At 33.8% G+C, this 20461-nt stretch overlaps 3 protein-coding genes across 6 annotated transcripts; 2 read left to right on the top strand and 1 right to left on the bottom strand.

Annotated features, from left to right (window-relative positions):
* Positions 1-959: 959 nt before the first annotated feature.
* Positions 960-8211, top strand: LOC21396460 (nuclear poly(A) polymerase 1). 3 transcript variants are annotated; one of them, XM_024174590.1, is made up of 12 exons: positions 960-1141; positions 1393-1470; positions 1721-1828; positions 2549-2611; positions 2703-2864; positions 3703-3816; positions 3925-3987; positions 4086-4415; positions 4930-5094; positions 5206-6177; positions 6678-6748; positions 7915-8211. In XM_024174590.1, exons 1-12 carry the CDS (start codon positions 1025-1027, stop codon positions 7958-7960), a joined length of 2289 nt encoding a protein of 762 aa, XP_024030358.1. In that variant the 5' UTR covers positions 960-1024; the 3' UTR covers positions 7961-8211. The 3 variants fall into 3 exon arrangements, with proteins under 3 accessions (XP_024030358.1, XP_024030359.1, XP_024030360.1); XM_024174591.1 differs by lacking the exon at positions 960-1141 and adding an exon at positions 1181-1259; XM_024174592.1 differs by lacking the exons at positions 960-1141; positions 1393-1470; positions 1721-1828 and having other exon boundaries at positions 2603-2611; positions 2707-2864.
* Positions 8212-12470: 4259 nt separating this feature from the next.
* On the bottom strand, positions 12471-13558 carry LOC21396459 (protein OPI10 homolog). Its single transcript, XM_010111802.2, has one exon. The coding sequence runs from the start codon at positions 13283-13285 to the stop codon at positions 12704-12706; it is 582 nt and encodes a 193-aa protein (XP_010110104.1). The 5' UTR covers positions 13286-13558; the 3' UTR covers positions 12471-12703.
* A 2902-nt stretch (positions 13559-16460) lies between these two features.
* On the top strand, positions 16461-20103 carry LOC21396458. 2 transcript variants are annotated; one of them, XM_024174587.1, is made up of 3 exons: positions 16461-16731; positions 19210-19400; positions 19512-20103. In XM_024174587.1, the coding sequence occupies exons 1-3, from the start codon at positions 16570-16572 to the stop codon at positions 19762-19764; spliced, it is 606 nt and encodes a 201-aa protein (XP_024030355.1). In that variant the 5' UTR covers positions 16461-16569; the 3' UTR covers positions 19765-20103. The 2 variants fall into 2 exon arrangements, with proteins under 2 accessions (XP_024030355.1, XP_024030354.1); XM_024174586.1 differs by having other exon boundaries at positions 19210-20103.
* Positions 20104-20461: the final 358 nt, after the last annotated feature.

The raw sequence follows: 20461 nt of genomic DNA, 5'->3' as shown, positions 1-20461 counted from the left end.
TTTTTTTAAGGATAGTTCGATTATTTTAAAGTTTAAAATCAAATATTGATTGAAATAATATAAAGATTTATATATTAAATTTAATTTGAAGATATACTGAGATAAAAAATTGAAGACATAGTTAGATGGCGTTTGATTTATGCATTTAGAATCATGATCATAATTATTCTTGATTTACGTATATTTTTTATGAAAAAAATTATAACGAGCTAAAAATCATAATCTGAACCATGATACGGATCCTTACTTTAAATGCACGCTAAATAAACTTATATCCAAAAAAAATTGTAGAAGTTACATTATTGAATTATTTTACAGAATGTCACACGTGCTCTGCACATGGTTTGGATTAGTATAAGCAAACCAAAAACCTAACCTTTAACCTCCGAGGTCGGTCTCTCTCTCCTCTGTCTCCCTCTCCTACCCGCCTTTTCTCTCTCTCTATATCTACATACATACACATTCGCTGAAGCTGCGGATTTCCGTGTGTGGCTGTTCGAAGAGTTTCGTCCTCTTGAAGATTTGTTCTCTCTCTCTGCTCACAATCATCATCGAAGTGGCCCTCCCGCACGAAAGCAGCAAGCGGATAGACCGGACTTCGATCGAATTGCTTGGCCGAGTTTAGTGTATTTCTCTTGCGATTGTTTAGGGTTAGGGTTTTTGTTTATCTCGAAGATGCACGAGATGGTGTTGTATTATGTTCGATTATTGTGATAGGGTTTTGGAATTTTGGATATTTTCCCTTTGAATGTTGAGTTCTTCTCCTTTTTTTTGGTTGTAGAATTCTACACAATACTGTATAATCGACATTTACTTTCTTCCTTGTTATTTTATTCATTCTGATTTGATTTTTTTCCCAAAAAAAAGAGGAAAAACAAAAGAAGAAAAAAAGAGAGTTCCAGTAAAATCTTATCCATATATATACACACAAAAATTTGTTCTTTACGTTCCCAATTCTGCAAAAAAATAAAAGAAAAAAATTGGAAAAAAATAATTAAATTTGTGGCAATATTATTATTCATAAATGGCGAACCACGGATTAAGCAACAGGAATAACGGGCAGCGATTAGGCATTACGGAGCCCATATCATTGGGTGGACCAACGGAGTACGACGTGATGAAATCCCAGGAACTTGAAAAGGTCTTTTCTTTTTTCTTTTTTTTTTAGGAATAACGGGCAGCGATTAGGCATTACGGAGCCCATATCATTGGGTGGGCCAACGGAGTACGACGTGATGAAATCCCAGGAACTTGAAAAGGTCTTTTCTTTTTTCTTTTTTTTTTTTTTAAAATGCTTAAATAGCGTTTTTTTAAGGTGATGAAATGTTGTAAATTTGTGATTTTGTTTGCCTGAAATTATGCCGATTGGGTTTAATTTTGTGGGTGTTTCAGTATTTACAAGATGCCGGATTGTATGAGAGTCAAGAAGAAGCTGTCAGTAGGGAAGAAGTGCTTGGCAGACTAGACCAGGTTGAATTATTTTTTTTTTCAGTTTCTTTTGTCTCTGTTTGGTTGCTGAGAAAAACGATGAAAAGGAGAAAAAGTATCTGTTGATTCTGTCTGTACTTTGCCATATCAGCATTGTTTCAGTTGATAGAATAAGAAATACTTCACCTTTTTGTGGAATTAGCTGATTTCTTCCTATCATGCGTGATGTTGTTGATATGGTTGTTGTGTGTTTTTATTTTTTATTTATTGTTGTTGTTGTAAAATGAGACAGATTGTGAAGTTATGGGTCAAAACAATTAGTCGAGCAAAGGGTTTGAATGAGCAACTGGTGCAAGAAGCAAATGCGAAGATTTTCACTTTTGGTTCCTATCGACTAGGGGTACGAGCTCTCTTTCGTCTCTCCATTTCAGAAAGGTTTCTTTATTTGCATCTTTCCTGTTTTAAATTTACAGTTGTCCTCTGGAGAATAAAAGGGGAAGATGATTTTTACTAAAAGCTTAATCCACATTCTTTGAGTTTTATCTACTATTATATTATTATTTTTCACTAGTTATGCTGTGGTGATTTTGATGGTAGATAATTTTCAATAGATGCTTAATGCTCAGGCTTTGAATTTGATATGCTGTAATTTTCACTAAATGTTTAATGTTGAGGCTTTGGATTTGATCTACTATTATTATCTTTCACTAGTTATGCTATGATGATTGTAATCTGATAATTGAACATTTTAATGTTAGTGGAATTTTTGACACTGCATATTCAAGATTTTTCACGATGGATATATCATTATCTTCCTAAAGTCTAGTTTTAGCCTTCATTTAAGTTGTTGGCATACTGAAATTACCTGCTAGTGAAAGATTTTCGCATAACTTGTCTCAATTTTTGAGAAGGATCCTTCATTGTTTTATTTGGATCTAAAATTGCCCAGTATTGATTAGCAACCTATAGAAGAGGGGTTAACTCTATTTCAAGGTTTCTAGGGGTCTAACCATGGCTTTTTAATAGATGCCTTGTTAATTTTGTATTTATCTGATACTGTGTTGTATTTGTTATTTCAACTTTTAATGCTTGACGTATTTGCTATTCCCTTTTTCGGCAGGTGCATGGTCCAGGTGCAGATATAGACACACTCTGTGTTGGTCCAAGACATGCAACGCGAGAAGTATCAACTTCTACCTTTTATAGCTAAGCTTACTTCAATTTTTTCTTCCATTTTGTGAACTAACTTGAGCTTCTCTATAAATTGGTTGTAGGAAGATTTCTTTGGTGAGCTACATAGAATGTTGGTGGAGATGCCTGAAGTAACAGAGGTGCATCCTGTACCTGATGCTCATGTTCCAGTGCTAAGATTCAAGTTCAATGGGGTTTCTATAGATCTTCTTTATGCAAAACTATCACTTTGGGTTATTCCTGAGGTAAGTGTTGATTACATCATACATCTCTATTTCTGTCAGACCTATAGTTTCATTTATGGTTGTTGTGTGCAAGTCTGTAAGCTGTAGTCAACTTTGATGAAACAGTAATCAGTTGTTGTTTCTTGATAAAACAACTAGTATGCATGTTCAAGTGATCTGGAATTTTGATAATTATTTCTTGTACGGTAATGAAGTACGAAGAGTAAAAGTTAAGACGAAGTGTTTAACCCTTTAAAGAACCATTATGTTTCTTTTTGTGTAAACTGCTCAATTGATTTAGGTTTACATGATAAAATATACTGCAGTAAAATATATGAGTGAGGCAGTGGTGTAGAAATTTTGATAATTAGGAATAAATTATCCTCCCTTGCTACTATATGATTGTTGAGTCATGCGTCGCTAGATTTCGAGAGCAAAATGTGAATATAATAACCATGCTAAGGCGTCATGAATGATATGACAAACGAACCAAACATTGAGTTTGAAATCCCTAGGAGATTTAGGTGCAGGGGACTTGTTTCTTTGGAAACATTAACTTGTGGCTATGTGGGAAAGAAAGGTAAAAGCAGGCATGTTTTCTCAATATGTTGGAAAGGTTTATAATTTCATTGGCTTTCGATGAATGTGATGGCAGACAAGTTCTGGGTGCTTGAGGCACCTAGAACTGATGATTAATTGGAGCAATGGCTGATAGATTAGAGTTGAATTTGTGATGTGACTTTCGTGTATGTTGTGACAGATATTGTCTGTTTTGTTCTTTTTGATGCTTGATCTGCTTAGAAAGATTTTGTATTTTGATATTTTGTATTTTTTGTGCCTAAGATCTTATTTTGGGCAGGACTTGGATATATCTCAAGACTCAATACTGCAGAATGCAGATGAGCAGACAGTTCGTAGTCTGAATGGTTGTAGAGTTACTGACCAAATTTTGCGGCTAGTTCCAAATATTCAGGTTTTAATCATTGCTTTTCTAGCTTGTATATGTGCTTGCAATGCATAAGTTTACATTTTTTTTTAATAACAGTTCTTTCTTACTTTGTTTATGTTCTGTGTGTTCCAGAATTTCCGAACAACATTGAGATGTATGAGATTATGGGCAAAGCGTCGTGGTGTCTATTCTAATGTATGTTATGAATTTTTCTGCTATGCTAGATTATGGCATTCTTATTGGCTCTTACATTTTTTGATTTATCAGAGTTTCTTGCTTTTTATCACTGCCAGGTTTCAGGGTTTCTTGGTGGTATAAATTGGGCACTGCTTGTTGCTCGGATATGCCAATTATACCCTAATGCACTGCCAAATATGCTAGTATCTCGGTTCTTTAGAGTCTACACTCAATGGCGTTGGCCAAACCCAGTTATGCTTTGCGCTATAGAAGAAGGATCCCTTGGACTTCAAGTTTGGGATCCTAGAAGAAATCCAAAGGATAGGTATCACTTAATGCCTATAATTACTCCGGCTTATCCTTGCATGAATTCAAGCTACAATGTGTCAGCAAGTACTTTGCGTATCATGTCAGAGGAATTTCAGAGGGGGAGAGAAATCTGTGAGGTATGAACCTACCATTTTAGTTATAACGTAACAATGTTCCTTTCCCAACTGAAATCAAATGTATCAGAAGATGATATTCCATATTGAGTTGCAATCATTTTTCTCCCCTTGATGAACAAATTGTAACATCGTATATGTTGTTACATGGCAAACAGGAATTGTAGAATTCTTGTTCTTACCTGCAAAATAATGTTTGTGTTCTTAGTTTTGAACGTTGGAATTGGTCATATTTATATTTTTCTGGTTTTCCTTCATGCCAATTGCTCTCTCTTTTATTTATTTATTTATTTTTTTAAATATATGTTTCTAACAGTTAGTTTTGGGATTGATAAGAAGTTATTTGTTGCCTTGAACTATGGTGCTAAGCTGTATGTCTTTCTGGGTGTTCTATTTTTGGTCCAATTCAAATTTCTTGAATTTTTTCGTAAGGGAAAAAACATAATTTCACATAATGTCTTATTCACATTGTTTCTGTTTTTATTTTTCTAACTTAGATGCTTGTTATTGCTTGCAGGCTATGGAAACGGACAAGGCTGATTGGGATACCCTTTTTGAGCCTTATCCCTTCTTTGAAGCATATAAAAACTATCTACAGATAGACATCAGTGCAGAAAATGACGATGACTTGAGAAAATGGAAAGGCTGGGTTGAGTCTCGCCTCCGTCAACTAACATTGAAGGTGAGATTACGTATATATAAAGTACAAATGTAATGTTTGTGTATTATTATTAATTTTTTTAATCTCCCTCTTATGATTAGTGATTCTTATTGCTATCATCTCCAAATTCAGATTGAGAGGCACACTTACAACAAGCTGCAGTGTCACCCGCACCCAGGGGAGTTTTCTGACAAATCCAAACCTTTCCATTGTAGTTACTTTATGGGTTTGCAACGAAAACAAGGAGTTCCAGCAAATGAAAGTGGGCACTTTGATATAAGGTTAACTGTAGAAGAATTTAAGAACTCTGTCAACATGTATATGTTGTGGAAGCCTGGAATGCTGATCCACGTATCCCATGTAAAAAGGAAAAACATACCTAACTTTGTATTTCCTGGTCGAGTTCGACCAGGCCGCCCAGTTAAGATAACCTGGGACATGAAGCGGGCTTCAGAACTGAAGGCTTCTGGACTTGCTCAACCAGATAAGTCAGACGAAAGTAAAACAGTTTTAAATGGATCAGATGATGGTTCTAAGAGAAAGCGTGTGGATGACAATGTTGAGAGCAGTCTCAGAAATGTCAAGCCGAGAGCTTCCTTTACTGGGGAAGTTCTTGAAGCGAGCTCCCCAATTAGCACTCTCAGTTCATCATCTGTAAAGTTCGACAGTATGGATATGAACAGGTTGGTAGAATCACAAAGAGAAAAGTCCGATAACAATTTTGTAGACAGCTTTAAGAAGTGTGAAAACTCGGCAGACATCCCATCTCAAAATGGTGAAAATGAAGTGTCATCCAGATGCAGTCCACCTACCAAAGCTGTACCTGTAGCTGCTGTTGATGCATCAAGCTCCAAAGAAGCAGAGAAGATGGCTATTGATAATATCATGTCTGGTCCATACGATTCTCACCAAGCTTTGCCAGAAGAGTTGGATGAGCTTGAAGATTTTGAATACAGAAATCAAGCCAAAGATTTTTCTGGTAGCACGATGGACAGTCAAGTGGAGACTTCAAAGGGAAATCAACCAGCAGCTCCAATAACATCGAACACCGGAACTGGGCCTTCTACTGGTTCATACTTTAATGGAGGCTTAGAGGAGCTTGAGGTGGATCTGTTACTTTTATTTCCTCATAATATATTTCTGTTATCTTCTTATGTTCCCTGTCTATTCTGATTCTTGTTTTGGTTGTAAATGAATTATTCTTATATCAAAACCACGGTAACTGTTCTTAGAGTTCAGGAAAACAAGTTTGTACATGCAAGTGCTTAGAAATGGGCCAAAAAGTAAAAAGATTTTCTTTCCCCATCACTTAAATGTGGATGGAGTTGAAAATTCTTATCAACTATTGCTCCTTTTGTTTTTGAAGAGTGGCTATTATATATTTGACAAATAAAGGCTTCTCAAACCAAAATAAAAAAGAAAAAAAAAAAAAAGCAAAAAGAATCTTAAAGCTCTCCCTGCAGTCCTTTTATGTCGGATTATTGGTTCTTGCTCTACTATAGTGGTCAATTGCCCCTTTTATGTATAACTACGATATTTCTGACTCAGATTTTTATGTGCAATAGTACTGACAATATCTCATTATTCTTTTCTTCTCTTGAAAGCCTGCTGAACTTATGGCACCAGTTTCCAATGGATCCTCTGCACCTGTTGCGCAGCGCAAGCCAATCATCAGGTATTTATGATTTAGCAATTAGTTGATTTCTTATCAAATAGTGAAGTGTACAATTGAAAAGGCAAATAAAAATTCTCTCTGTTATGGTCTTTTGTCGTCCTCAGCCAATCAAATGATACTATGTCAGCATGTAAACTTTGTATGGTTTTAACGGGACAATTAGGATAGTCTGTTGAACAAGAACCAGAGCAAATAAGCTAAGCTGGTGGCTTCCAAATGTGAACAATCCCATTCTGGAATCTCAAAAATAAGAGACATCCATTTTTTAGCTGCTGTCAGTCCTGAAGAGATCGATTATAAATATAAAATCATGATAGATTTGGAGCTCGTAGACAAAGGTGGGAGAGGGGTCGGGTGCTTTGTAATAGACAACACAAAATTGATCCATCAGACGATGTTGAGCGGGGCTCTTGTGGTGTGAATATAGTTGTGGTGCTTCTTGATGCCTTGGGGGCTGAAGAAGTAGAACTAGCCGGAATTATTAATATGTGGTTGTTCTTTTGGAGTGTGATTTGAGTGTAGTTTTTGAGTTGAATTTAAGTTATAACTTGAGTTAAAAGTTGTAACTTGAATAAAGTTGAGTAAAGTTGAATAAAATTGGAACTTCAAAGAACGTGAACTTGAATAAAATTGTAACTTGAGTTTAAACTTTTTTTGAATTTTGTTGCAAAAGAACAACCCCGTAGTTTTTCAAATTTTGTTCAAAGTCTCTGGTATCATTGCATATGCTTTACAGAGACGTTTTCTTCAGAGAAGTGATGGCGTTCTCTGTTGCAACCAGAAAAACTGCATTTAATCAGTGTGCTTGATGCTGCAAAATGAAAAGAGCATTTCTATTTGTTGGGGTGATTTGCTGAATATCATTTTCCTTGAATGAAATAATGCTTGAATTATTTTCTTCACTTTTCCTCTTGTTGAGAGCTAAAAGTGTTTCCTCAGCTATATTCGAACTAAATTATTGTACTATTAGTAATGGGGCAGCGACAGCCTAGCGAAAAGACTTCTTAGATCCAATTAGAATAGTAAAAATATTTTAAACTCAAATTTTTTTGTTTTGTTTTGTCAGTCTGTAAAATTCATATATCCGGCTCCAAATAAATTGGGATTAAAGCTTGCTATTGTTATTTGTTTTGTCATTCTCATTTCATTTTCTCTTGTGCTTGCAGGTTGAGCCTCACTTCTTTGGCCAAAGCAACCGGAAAAAGCTCATAAAATGATATTTGCGGTCCTCCTCTGCTATGTAAAATAAGAAATAGTTATTTTATCAACTTTTTTATTTTTCCCTCAACGTTTGTAGTAATAATTATAGTCAATAATCAATACACATCTTCAGTTGACAACGCCAGTTTCTATGTACATGAGGATTTGCCTCAACGATTATGGGTTGTACACAAGAAGTAATGAGATAAAAAGCCAAGTTAAGCCGAGATCTGCTGCAAATTAATATATTTCTAGAATTTTCAATTTCACGTGGGGCAATTATTTTTTTTTTCTTCTTTGGTTTGGAATACTTGAAACGTACTTGAAGGTAGACAAGTTAAAATAGTGAAACCTACTCGTACCTATCAAATTATTTGTATGCTAAGTTAAGAAATGTGATGCAAAATTTGATTGACTTGTACTATTTTAAATTTTTACTCTTACTTTTAATAAATATCTTTTTATTAGTGTAATTATTTGACTAAAAAAGTTATAAATTAAAAGTAAAGGATAAAAATTTTGATTTATATATTTTTGAAGGATATTTGTTAAGATTACTATTGACTCTCGGTTGCACCCGAATTATTTGGGTCACAGTTTTAGCCGGAATCCACTCAAAATTTTTAAAAAACTAATTATTTCTAAATGATATCAAATAGTAGTTGTTGAAGTAGGAGCTTAACAAGAATGGGGTGAGGTCAAAGAGAAATTCAACTTGTAAATATTATATATTAAGGGTCTATTTAATTCGTTGATTTGAGTTGAGATATAACTTTATGTGAGAACTTTTTACTGTAGTAAAAAAGTTAAATGTGACTGTTTTTGAGAATTTTTTACTATAGTAAAATTAAAATTCTAAACTCGAATCAGTGAAATGAACGAGACCTAAATTACTGAATTGCACAATCCAACGTACTATTAGAATATACAATTTTAAAAATTTGCAAAGCCCTTGTTCGTTTCTGTTAAGACCAAAATAAAACACGGAAGAGCGGGAATGTTTCCTCTGCTTAGTAATCTAAACATGAAAAACTCTATATTCTCTCTATTGGAGAATGCTAACATTTATTTTTCAAATTCAAAGTGACAAATTCGCAAACTTGTAATTCAACAATGGTGTATTTACAAGAATGTCCGGTTCGGAATTAACTTATCCAATTTAACGATGGTAACAAAATTTGGTGCCCACGAGGTCAAAATAATAATAAAAAAAAGCCGTTTGAGAACAAATCACAAAAATGTTTGATTCATGCCATATTTGTCTTTGGGATTATGGTTGACCTAATGCACAACAAAACAACTTAATCGGTCATAATTACTTGTTAAATAGTAAGTAGGTTTAGGCCTTGACCCAACTAAAACTGTTAAAACTGTTTGGTAAAAAGTAAAAAAAAAAAAAAAAATAGATTTTGTAGAATTTTTGAAGCTAAAAGTAGAATCATGCTTTGTACGCTAACACTCTTGACATATGGCCTTGTCTACCATATTCTAAGCAACTTCTAGGCCGATTAGCAAAAAAAGGAAGTTTCCTCCGAACCCCCTCTGTTACACCCAATATCTTATTTTACTGGATTTCTTCCTTCCCTCGTTCGTGCTTTACTCCTGTGAACCACTCACTTATTCTTTATAATCTGTCATATTGTTCATTCCTCAAAATATCATAAGAGATCAAAAAAAAAAAAAAAAAGCAACTTCTAGACCAACACAAGTGCGCAATTTATGACACAAATGCTCCCACTCATAAGTACCGTTAAAACTTGGATTAATTTCAAAAATTCTTCTTAAATTATGTCTCTTATAATATTGTGTCTCCCGAATTTTAAAACGTAATATTCATTTTTTTTTTAATTTTATTCCGTTAACAAATTTTTCCCTTCTGTTACAATGAGTGACGAAATTATTACGTGTCACTTATTTAGTGAGAATTAAAAACGTAATTACTTTTATACCCTCCTAATCAAATAATTCTCTATTTTTATTGAAAAATTCACCATCTTCTCCGTAGGAACTTGCTAAACTTTTATTTGGTTCATGGATTGAAAATCATGATTCAGAACTATTATTGATTTACGTGTGTTTTTTATAAGAGAAAATACTGTAATAAACTACGATTTAAATCATGTCACGAATACACCAACTAAACGCACCTAGTCAAATAGCTCTTGCTGCAACTTAAGCTTCAACCCAAATCCAGAAAATTTATTTTCCACCAACATAAAGGCATCTCAATCCAGCTATATGCAGATATAATACCCTGCTCTATATAATATATACAACAAACTCCAGCGTTAAAAGATCACACCACTGATTGTTAAAGTGGTAAGTTAATCTTTTCCGACCATCAAAACAAAGGTCCTGAGCAATCCCACCCTTTATAAATTGCTTTTCTCTCACAGAAGAGCGGGAATGTTTCCTCTGCTTAGTAATCTAAACATGAAAAACTCTATATTCTCTCTATTGGAGAATGCTAACATTTATTTTTCAAATTCAAAGTGACAAATTCGCAAACTTGTAATTCAACAATGGTGTATTTACAAGAATGTCCGGTTCGGAATTAACTTATCCAATTTAACGATGGTAACAAAATTTGGTGCCCACGAGGTCAAAATAATAATAAAAAAAAGCCGTTTGAGAACAAATCACAAAAATGTTTGATTCATGCCATATTTGTCTTTGGGATTATGGTTGACCTAATGCACAACAAAACAACTTAATCGGTCATAATTACTTGTTAAATAGTAAGTAGGTTTAGGCCTTGACCCAACTAAAACTGTTAAAACTGTTTGGTAAAAAGTAAAAAAAAAAAAAAAGATTTTGTAGAATTTTTGAAGCTAAAAGTAGAATCATGCTTTGTACGCTAGCACTCTTGACATATGGCCTTGTCTACCATATTCTAAATGGGCTACAGGGGCTAAGCAACTTCTAGGCCGATTAGCCAAAAAAAAAAAAGGAAGTTTCTCCTCTAACTCTCTCTGTTACACCCAATATCTTATTTTACTGGATTTCTTCTTTTTCTTATTCGTGCTTCACTCCTGTGAATCACTCACTTATTCTTTATAATCTGTCATATTGTTCATTCCTCAAAATATCATAAGAGATCAAAAAAAAAAAAAGCAACTTCTAGACCAACACAAGTGCGCAATTTATGACACAAATGCTCCCACTCATAAGTACCGTTAAAACTTGGATTAATTTCAAAAATTCTTCTTAAATTATGTCTCTTATAATATTGTGTCTCCCGAATTTTAAAACGTAACATTCATTTTTTTTTTTAATTTTGTTCCGTTAACAAATTTTCTCCTTCTGTTACAATGAGTGACGAAATTATTACGTGTCACTTATTTAGTGAGAATTAAAAACGTAATTACTTTTATACCCTCCTAATCAAATAATTCTCTATTTTTATTGAAAAATTCACCATCTTCTCTGTAGGAACTTGCTAAACTTTTATTTGGTTCATGGATTGAAAATCATGATTCAGAACTATTATTGATTTACGTGTGTTTTTTATCAGAGAAAATACTGTAACAAATTATGATTTAAATCATGTCATGAATACACCAACCAAACGCACCTAGTCAAATAGCTCTTGCTGCAACTTAAGCTTCAACCCAAATCCAGAAAATTTATTTTCCACCAACATAAAGGCATCTCAATCCAGCTATATGCAGATATAATACCCTGCTCTATATAATATATACAACAAACTCCAGCGTTAAAAGATCACACCACTGATTGTTAAAGTGGTAAGTTAATCTTTTCCGACCATCAAAACAAAGGTCCTGAGCAATCCCACCCTTTATAAATTGCTTTTCTCTCACCAATACTCCCACCATCTCTTAAAAAAAAAAAAAAAAAAAAAATCGCCCTATATTTAAAATTGAGCTAACAGTAAAACCTTCTCCTTCTTTAGGAGAAGAAGAACCTTTAAAAGAAAAAAAAAAAAAAGAAATTTTCATTTCTTTATGCGATTTTTTTAAATAAGAAAAATTTTACATTGAATATAATCAATACTGAAAAGAGAGAGGAGTCGTCCTCAGATTACAAAAAGAAAGCTTAAAATAACTCAAAAATAGAAACAAAACTGAAGAAATAAGAGCTAGAAACATAACAGTGACACGGATGACAAAGAGAAAAGATGAAAACATGAGCACTAAACTACATGATATTTTACGATAATATCTTCTTTAGATAAATTATATACATAATACTTGATGAATTTTACCGCTCATTATAATAATAAAAACTTATTAATAAAATAAAATTTCACATATTACGTTTTAAAATTAAAAAAAAAAATCATAATTGAAGAAGAATTTTTAAAATTAAACCTTAAAACTTTAAAAAATGACTATTGAAAACTTGCTCTGCCCCAACGCAGAGCAATTTTTCCTAAAAACAGGAAAGTAAACCCCCAAAAAAAAAAAAAAAAAAAAAAAAAAACGTAAAACCATGTGATACTGATGATTCAGCTGCCTAAGCAGCAATTCACAAGCTAACTAGCTTCTCTATAAGATCAGCCAAAAAAAAAAAAAGTAGCTTTTCTATAATTTAGGCAAATTTATCAAACACCCCCGAATCCAATTTCCTCACCTTCTTTCTTCCCCTTTTGAAATAAAAGTAATCACATTGCTCCAACATCAGAATTGTTGATAAATAAGCACACTACAAATCACCTAAATTAGACCCAAAAAAAAAAAAAGAGAGAGATAAATAAGCACTAATCTTAAAAAAAAAACAAAAAAAAAAAAAAAATCACAAAGCAAAGCGTTTCAAGAATTCAGGATCTCTCTTGGCCTTCTCCTGAAACTTCTTGAACCATCTGTCCAAAATATCCATTGGGACAACAAGCTTCGACCCATCGACGCCGCAAAACGACTGCATGAAATTAAACAGATTCTCCCCCACCTTCATCGCCAACAGCTCGATCCTCTTCTCCGCCGCCACGTCCAGCGACGGCAGCAACGCCAGGTCCTCCACCGAAACCCCGATCTTCGCCGACGGCGGAACGGCATCCGCGGCGGCGATCTGGAGCTGCTCCCCGGAGGCGGCGGAGGGGGGATCGGGCCAGGGGAGGGAGAGGACGGCGGAGGGGCGGGCGAGAGTGACGGCGCCGCAGAAGACGAAGGGGGAACCGGGGGATTGGGCGTAGACGGCAAGGGCTTTGTCGGGAGGGAGAGTGAAGTTGTTGAGGAGGAAGATGCAGATCTCGCGGACCTGGTCGTAGGCGTCGCCGACGAAGGTGTTCATGTCGAGGAGCCAGTGGAAGGTGTCGATCTGGGAGAAGGCGGAGATGTCCATCGGGAAGCTCCGGTTGGGGAAGACCACGCCGAACATGGCTGCTGATGATAATGTCTTTGTCAGTCTGAGATTTTGGTCGGAAAGGAAAGGGTGGGTTTCGGGCTGTTTAATGTCTGAATTTGAGCTGTTGGGGGTGGAGCCGTGGAGGTGATGGGAATTGGATAGAATATACGGTGGTGTTTTGAAGAGAGTCGTAGAAAAGGTCGAGTAGTTTCTAGAAGAATTCAGATGTTCTACTCGAAACTCCGTTTGGCTGCGAGGAAAGAATAAAAAATGGAAATTTGCTTTTGGCTATCGACCCATGTAAAAAAGAGCTTATCACACCGTTTAAGTGCGTTTATTAAACTCTAAAAGGATATAATGAGAAAAGTAATAGGATTAGAAGAAAAGAAAAGTAATAATATTAAGTATTATTTATTTATTTTTATGTGTTTATTTAATTATTAGATGATGTCATGAAAAATAACATCATTTATTTTTTATGTTTATTAAAATTAGAAATAATAATATTATGAATGTAATTAATAAAATATTTTTTTATACAATTAAATAATTATTAAATGTATAATAATTTATTAAGGATAGATAAATAAATTTAATATTCATTTCTTTTAATAAGGAATTAATATTAAAGGCATGTAAGGATTGATATTCTTTTTTTTTCATTTTTTATATTATGTGGGGTTTATATAATCTCTATTATTAATTTTATAAGTAAACACATTATTAGATGATAAAGAAAATCACTCTTTACTTCTCATTTGATACAAAATGAACATGCCCTTTATGTTTTATCAATATTACATTAACACTCTTTTGAACAAACTCATAACAACAACACCCCTTGTTTTAAAAAAAAATGCACTCACATTCCTTAAGATCACTCGTAATCCGTATGAACATTAAGTACAAAATATGATAAGATGTTCATAATAAAGCATAACTGTCATGCATTTATAAAACATTTTAATTATATTTTTGAGGTATAGTTTAAACTTCTTGAGTGAAAGCTCACTCTAGTATGATTATACTGTAAAAAACTAGCAAATAATGCTCGATGGATTGAGTCGGATCCATCAAACAAAAGTGAAGATGGTATGAGATACCGCTATGCACTTTTTCGCAAATTTATGTCTTGATAATTTTGAGTGGAGTACGGTATTATTATTAATACTTTAAATAAGTTATGTATATTTTGGACCAATGTTGTAAAATGTACAACTTTAGTCCATATAATGATTGCTTTACAATTCTTTTTAGTTATTCTAATTTCTTAATTTAAGTTGAGTTATATAAGTAAAAAAAATTTCTAGTAAATTCTAAGTTAATTAAATTAAGTAATAAGATTAAGTAGTTAAGTAACGACGATGTAGTACATGTCGTTACTGTTATGAGTGATGTTATTAAAGTATGAGATGTAATCAGATATTTATTATTTATATTTATAAAAGTGAATTTTTATTATTTTATATGTATTATTGAATACTTTATGAATCTTATTGAAAATTCTGTGATTATTTATAAATCTCGTTGAATTTTTAACTACTGGAGTTCCGATGTTTGAAAAACTAGTTAATTTAGATGCTGATAATGAATGCGAATTTAGATATTAAAACTTCCTGATTTCATGCATATTCTGATATATGAAAGATTGTAATTTGTAAATTTAAATTTTGGGCGAAACATGAAATTTGGATAACGAATTTTCCTGATATAGTATGTATGTCAATGACAAATATTTTGTGATGCCTTAAGACACTACACATAATTGTGACTTGACGCAAGAATGAAATTTCCATCTTAATGTTGAATGAAAAGTTTATGAAACGGAAATTCTCAGAATAAGAACATTCCGTGAAATTTCGATGATGAAGTGAGAAATCCCAAATTATACTCGGAGATCTCTAATTTATGCTAAGACAGAATTTAATGCAAGGATCAGATGCCCAGGTGAGTACAAACCTCACATACAACATAAATAGTTTTAATATATATATATATATATATATATATATGCTTGATAAATTATTTGTTTACATGAAGTGATTCTCTGTGATGTGATTGTTGAGTATTGAATAAAGTATGTCCTATAAAGTATTTTACTTATTATATTTTTGTGACATAAACATTGAGTTTGATGTGATGTTGACTCTTTAATTAAATCATATTTGATATACTTACATGACATGATCATAATTGCATGTTCATCTTAAATTGAGGTAAAAATAATGAGAACTAGAGATGTGTCATACTAACTCCGCGAGGGGGTATTGAGAGTCCACGAGGGAAATAGATACCACTATGCATTATATTTTCCGCACTAAAGTATTTTCCTGCACTATGATAACCGGTATAAGTTTTAAAAGTTTATTTATTTGAGTTTAGTCTATTAATAAGGTAATCTTAATGTCTTATAATGTCTTTTCTTAACATTTTCAAAGAAAGAATTTTAATAGTCAATTATTCAAAGTATAATGATGTATTATGTTCACACTAACGATTGCCTCAAAGTCTAAGGCCCTGTTCATTTCGCTGATTCGAGTTTAGAATTCGAGTTTTTCTACAGTAAAAAGCTCTCACAAACAATCACATCTAACTTTTTTGTTACAGTAAAAAGCTCTCACATAAAATCGCATCTCAACTCGAATTCTAAACTCGAATCAGCGAAGTGAACGGGACCTGAGTAAATTACACACCTGGTTTTATGGTATATGCAAAGCATGACACCACTACATGATTTTAGGAGACTCTATTCTCTATAAAGTTGGGATTCACTTTTATAAGATTTATGATTCGTCTTTATCTTTGTGAACAAGTAAGAACGAATTTATGAAGATAGCTTTCAAAAAAACAAAATTTCTCTGAAATTATCTATAAATAAGTTGGTATATTTTTACTTAAAAAAATAAAGATATAAATAAATGTGTATATATGTGTTACAAATTTACAACAACTTATAAACATATATATATATATATATGTGTGTATTTTTATATATATTTTTTAATTTAAATTGCTGTTAATTAAACAACTGCATATCCGTGCAAATGCATGGGTAATCCACTAGTATAATACATGTAGACGATATATCCCCTGTATATATACGGCAATTTAAAAGAACAAAAGAGAAAAAAGAAGTGGGAACATGACTAGGATTTCAAACATTTTTAACTTTAGCATTTGTTTTGATACTCTTTTTTTTCTTCTTTTATTTTCATTTAACGAGTGTGTTTTGTTAATTGTTGTTTCCAATTCTTGATTTCAATTGATCTTTCGACCTTTCATCTTGGAAACTTCAAGAGTTTATCTGAATTCTGAATATGGAGGAGGCGTTTCTGGACTTGGTTCTGGTGCCGCTGGGTCTTTTATTGTTCGGAATATACCACGCTTGGTTATTCTTCACCATTCGCCGGAATCCCAGAAGAACTGTTATTGGTCTTAACGCCGAGTCTCGTCAACAATGGGTCTTCTCCATGATGGATGTTAGTCTCTCTCTCTCTCCAAGTTCAATTGGAATTTGCTATTAAAAAGTGTCCACTTTTTGCTGGGTTTGTAGTATTTTATTCTGTTTGGATCGCCGTTTTCTGTACAGTTGTTGTGTCTCTCTTAGTGAGCTCATAATTTATGCTTTTAAAGTTGGCTGGGAGAGACTTTGAGATGGTTTTAGAAGTTAGGTGCTCGAAATCTTCCGGATAATTCTTGGCTTAGCTTCTGTTCTGTGTAAATTCTTACTTACTCCCTATGTTCTCATGGTCCGCAAAATTTTAATTGAACGCTAAAGATAGTTTGAAGAATCTCTGTTGCTCCTTGTTCTGGCTTCTGAGTGATTTGGTATCAACTTATGTTTGTTTTTGTTCTTGTTCTTGGTTTTTTTTGTTTGTTTTTGTTTTTGTTTTTGTTTGTGTTTGTGTTTGTTTTGTTTTGTTTTTTTGTTTTTTTTTTAATTTTTAAACACTAATATAACAAGAAACAGGAGGTAAGGAAGAAAGTACATAAAGAAAACACCAAGCGACCATAATGATTGTACAGATTTCCATTCTTGAACAATACCTTAAGCCCAGAGGTTTTCTTCTAGAGGTCCATTCTCCTTTTAAGCATTACATGTTCGATACATAAACATGTCATAGCCTTCTATCTACTATACGTTCAGAGTAAAACTTTCAAGGGGTCGTCTGTTCGGAGCTGTAACCGCAATGTTCTTTTAGGATTTCAGATTTTTTTCCCCCCTCAATATGGGAGAGGAATGCGGTCACCATCAGTCAAAGTTGTGAACCTCAGGATATGAATTTATTTGACAGGTTCCAATACATCGGTGAACTGAAAATGGGGAAGCTGGCTGTGACCGAGTATTTACTCTTGTAGACAGCTTATTTCATTAGGTTGTAGCTTGATGGTGGAATTTGATCAACGGGAAAGACTAATTTCGTGATTGGTGTACCATGTTTAATGGTGAGAGGGTTTCCCTTGGTGGTTGTACATTTCATTCTTATGCTTCACATGTTTGTTCCTAATTGAGCAATTAGGACTGGAAATGATGCAGTATTGGAAACTATCCCGTAATTGATATTTGAGGTATTGCTGTTGATGTAGTAAAGGAAAGAACTGGAAAGACAGAGAAGTAGAGGAACTGAGGAGGAGGTTGGCAGAAGCATTAACAGAGAGTGGGATAAGAACATAAAGGGTGAAAATTAAGGCTTGTGAAGTCTATATTTTTTGGTCTCTGCAAAACTGAGTCATAACAAGGCCTATTATACCAAACGATGCATTTTGGAATGAGTAAAGAAATGCTGGAATAATAAAATCATGAAATAAGTCAATCTGCTTATCATCCTCCCGATTATTAGGCATAATCTCAATGGCTTGGTAATTGTATTTAGTTGGAACATAGTAATAATACTGACAAAATTGAGATGGTTTGTCAAATGATGGTAGTGTTTCTGAAATTTCGTTCCAGCACTTATGGGAATTGTCCAAATGATAGAAGCTAATGTTTCTCACAGATGGAGTCAACCTGTAGAGGAGAAATATAGAAAGATAATGCTTGCTACGAACCCGAACCTCTGAAAATCTTCACTAACAGAGCAAAGCCCAAAGGATTACAATAACATATTTGATCTCCTCTAGGGAATTCACGCCTCTTTAGTAGAAAGAAAGTACAAGAGTGACCAAACACATGGTCACTTGAAACTAATAGTCCTACCAAAACGAAAATCATACATCAGCATTTATTTAATTACAAGCCAAAAATGCACAGCTCTGTTTAAGAACAGAACCACATGCTCATGTGTGCACCGAGCTGTAGATGCTGCATCACTCACTCCGTTGTCTCCATTTTTGTGCGTTCATGTTCTCTAAACTAGTGGTTTTTTCACTATATTGTCTAACCCCTCTTAGTGTCCGTTTATTTTCTTTATATTGTGTTTTATTATTATCATTATTAGTTTTTTCCATGTAGTGGCTCCCTTTGTGCTCCTTTTTAAGTCACTGACCAATAAAAACCAATTATGTATGTTTGCGTGAGAAATATTCTGAGGTAACTATGATGTAATGAATACTTGAAGAGATCCTTGAAGAACAACCTTATGGAAAGTACATCGGTTTCTTACTTGCAATTAGCTGTTCGGGATTGTTGTTGAAAATGCCATGTATGCGTCATCGGTTATTCTTATTCCTTAATATTTGCAACAAAGGTGATTTACATAACATTTTCTAGGAAATTCTTTTTCATTGATGGTGGTAAGGTGGTGCACTTTTTGCATGATTTAGTTCATACATACACCATGCTTCTGCCCTTTAAGTATGATTTACTTTCATGGTAATAATGAGCAACTGATTGCCCTTAATATACTTTCTAGAAGCTTATACTTGAATTGATATTGTTCTTCTGAGTGAGAAAATGCTGTTGAAATTTAAGTTTTATTCCAGGAGTTCAGGAATTGATTTCACTTCATTATTTTCAGGACCCGTTGAAGAATGGTGTTTTGACCGTGCAAACAATACGCAACAACATCATGGCATCGACACTTTTGGGAACAACAGCTATCACTCTCAGTTCCCTGATTGGTGTATTTGTTAGCAGCTCATCGAAATCCGGTGACAAAGCATCGCAGTTAGTATATGGCAATAAGACCCTTACTCTCTCTTCAATCAAGTACTTTTGCATCTTGTTGTGCTTCCTAGTTGCCTTTCTTTGCAATGTCCAGTCTATTAGATACTATGCTCATGTAAGTTTCTTGGCAACTGTACCTACATGGAGAGGCAGAAAAGATTCTATTGAGTATGTTGCAAGAAATTTGAATCGAGGAAGCCATTTTTGGTCTCTCGGATTGCGAGCATTCTATCTGTCATTCCCTCTCTTCCTCTGGATTTTTGGCCCTATTCCTATGTTTGTTTGCTCCATCATAATGGCGTTTATTCTTTACTTCTTGGACACAACCACAAGTTTTACACGGCTTCTTCATAGTCACACGCTCAAAGAGGACGTAAGAACTGGTGACTTGGAATCAGAAGATTAATTGTTGCAGTTGCTCTTGAAAATTACAAGTTGGTAATACTGCTATGGTGGGATTAAGTCAAAGCATTGAAAAAAGCTGTTTTGATGTATGATACTGCTTGTTATTGATGATATCTCTCTCTTCTGAGATATATGTCTTAGCTATTCCTTCTGTGTATTTATATATCTATGCCAATTGAAAGGAGAAAAGAGTCTGCTAGTTCAAACACTCTTGAAATGTGGTGATAAAATTAGTTCACTCGCAAACACATTTCTAAAATTTCCCTTGACCTTTTTGGCTTTATGTTTCCTTTTGGATTTATTTTTCTTTTTGGATTTAACTGAATCACATTTTGGTATCTCTTCGGTCAAGTTTTTGATATCTAAATACAATAGCAGTGACTTTACCTGACTTCTTGGTAAATAAAATGGAAAGTAAAAGGATAGGGGTAGAAGAGATTGATTAGTTTAGCATGAAAAGTATGATGATTTTTATGCTTATGTATATGTAAGTTGAGATCAATTAGTCGTTTTTCTTAAGCACAGCGAGACCATATTGCATCAGTTTTGTGACCGGCCAGCAGCACATTGCTGGTTTTCAAGGTCATCAGCCACTATACCTGGATGCTCCTTGATCGTGGGTTGAGATATCACTAGTTCTGGTAAGCGCCTTGCCTTGGTCTCCAATATATTTATATATATATATATATATATTTTAT

Source organism: Morus notabilis, unplaced genomic scaffold (assembly GCF_000414095.1).
Source record: "Morus notabilis unplaced genomic scaffold, ASM41409v2 Scaffold951, whole genome shotgun sequence".
Taxonomy (NCBI): Eukaryota; Viridiplantae; Streptophyta; class Magnoliopsida; order Rosales; family Moraceae; genus Morus; species Morus notabilis.
The sequence above is the reverse complement of the archived record's forward strand: the minus strand, read 5'-3'. Positions and strand labels throughout refer to the sequence as shown.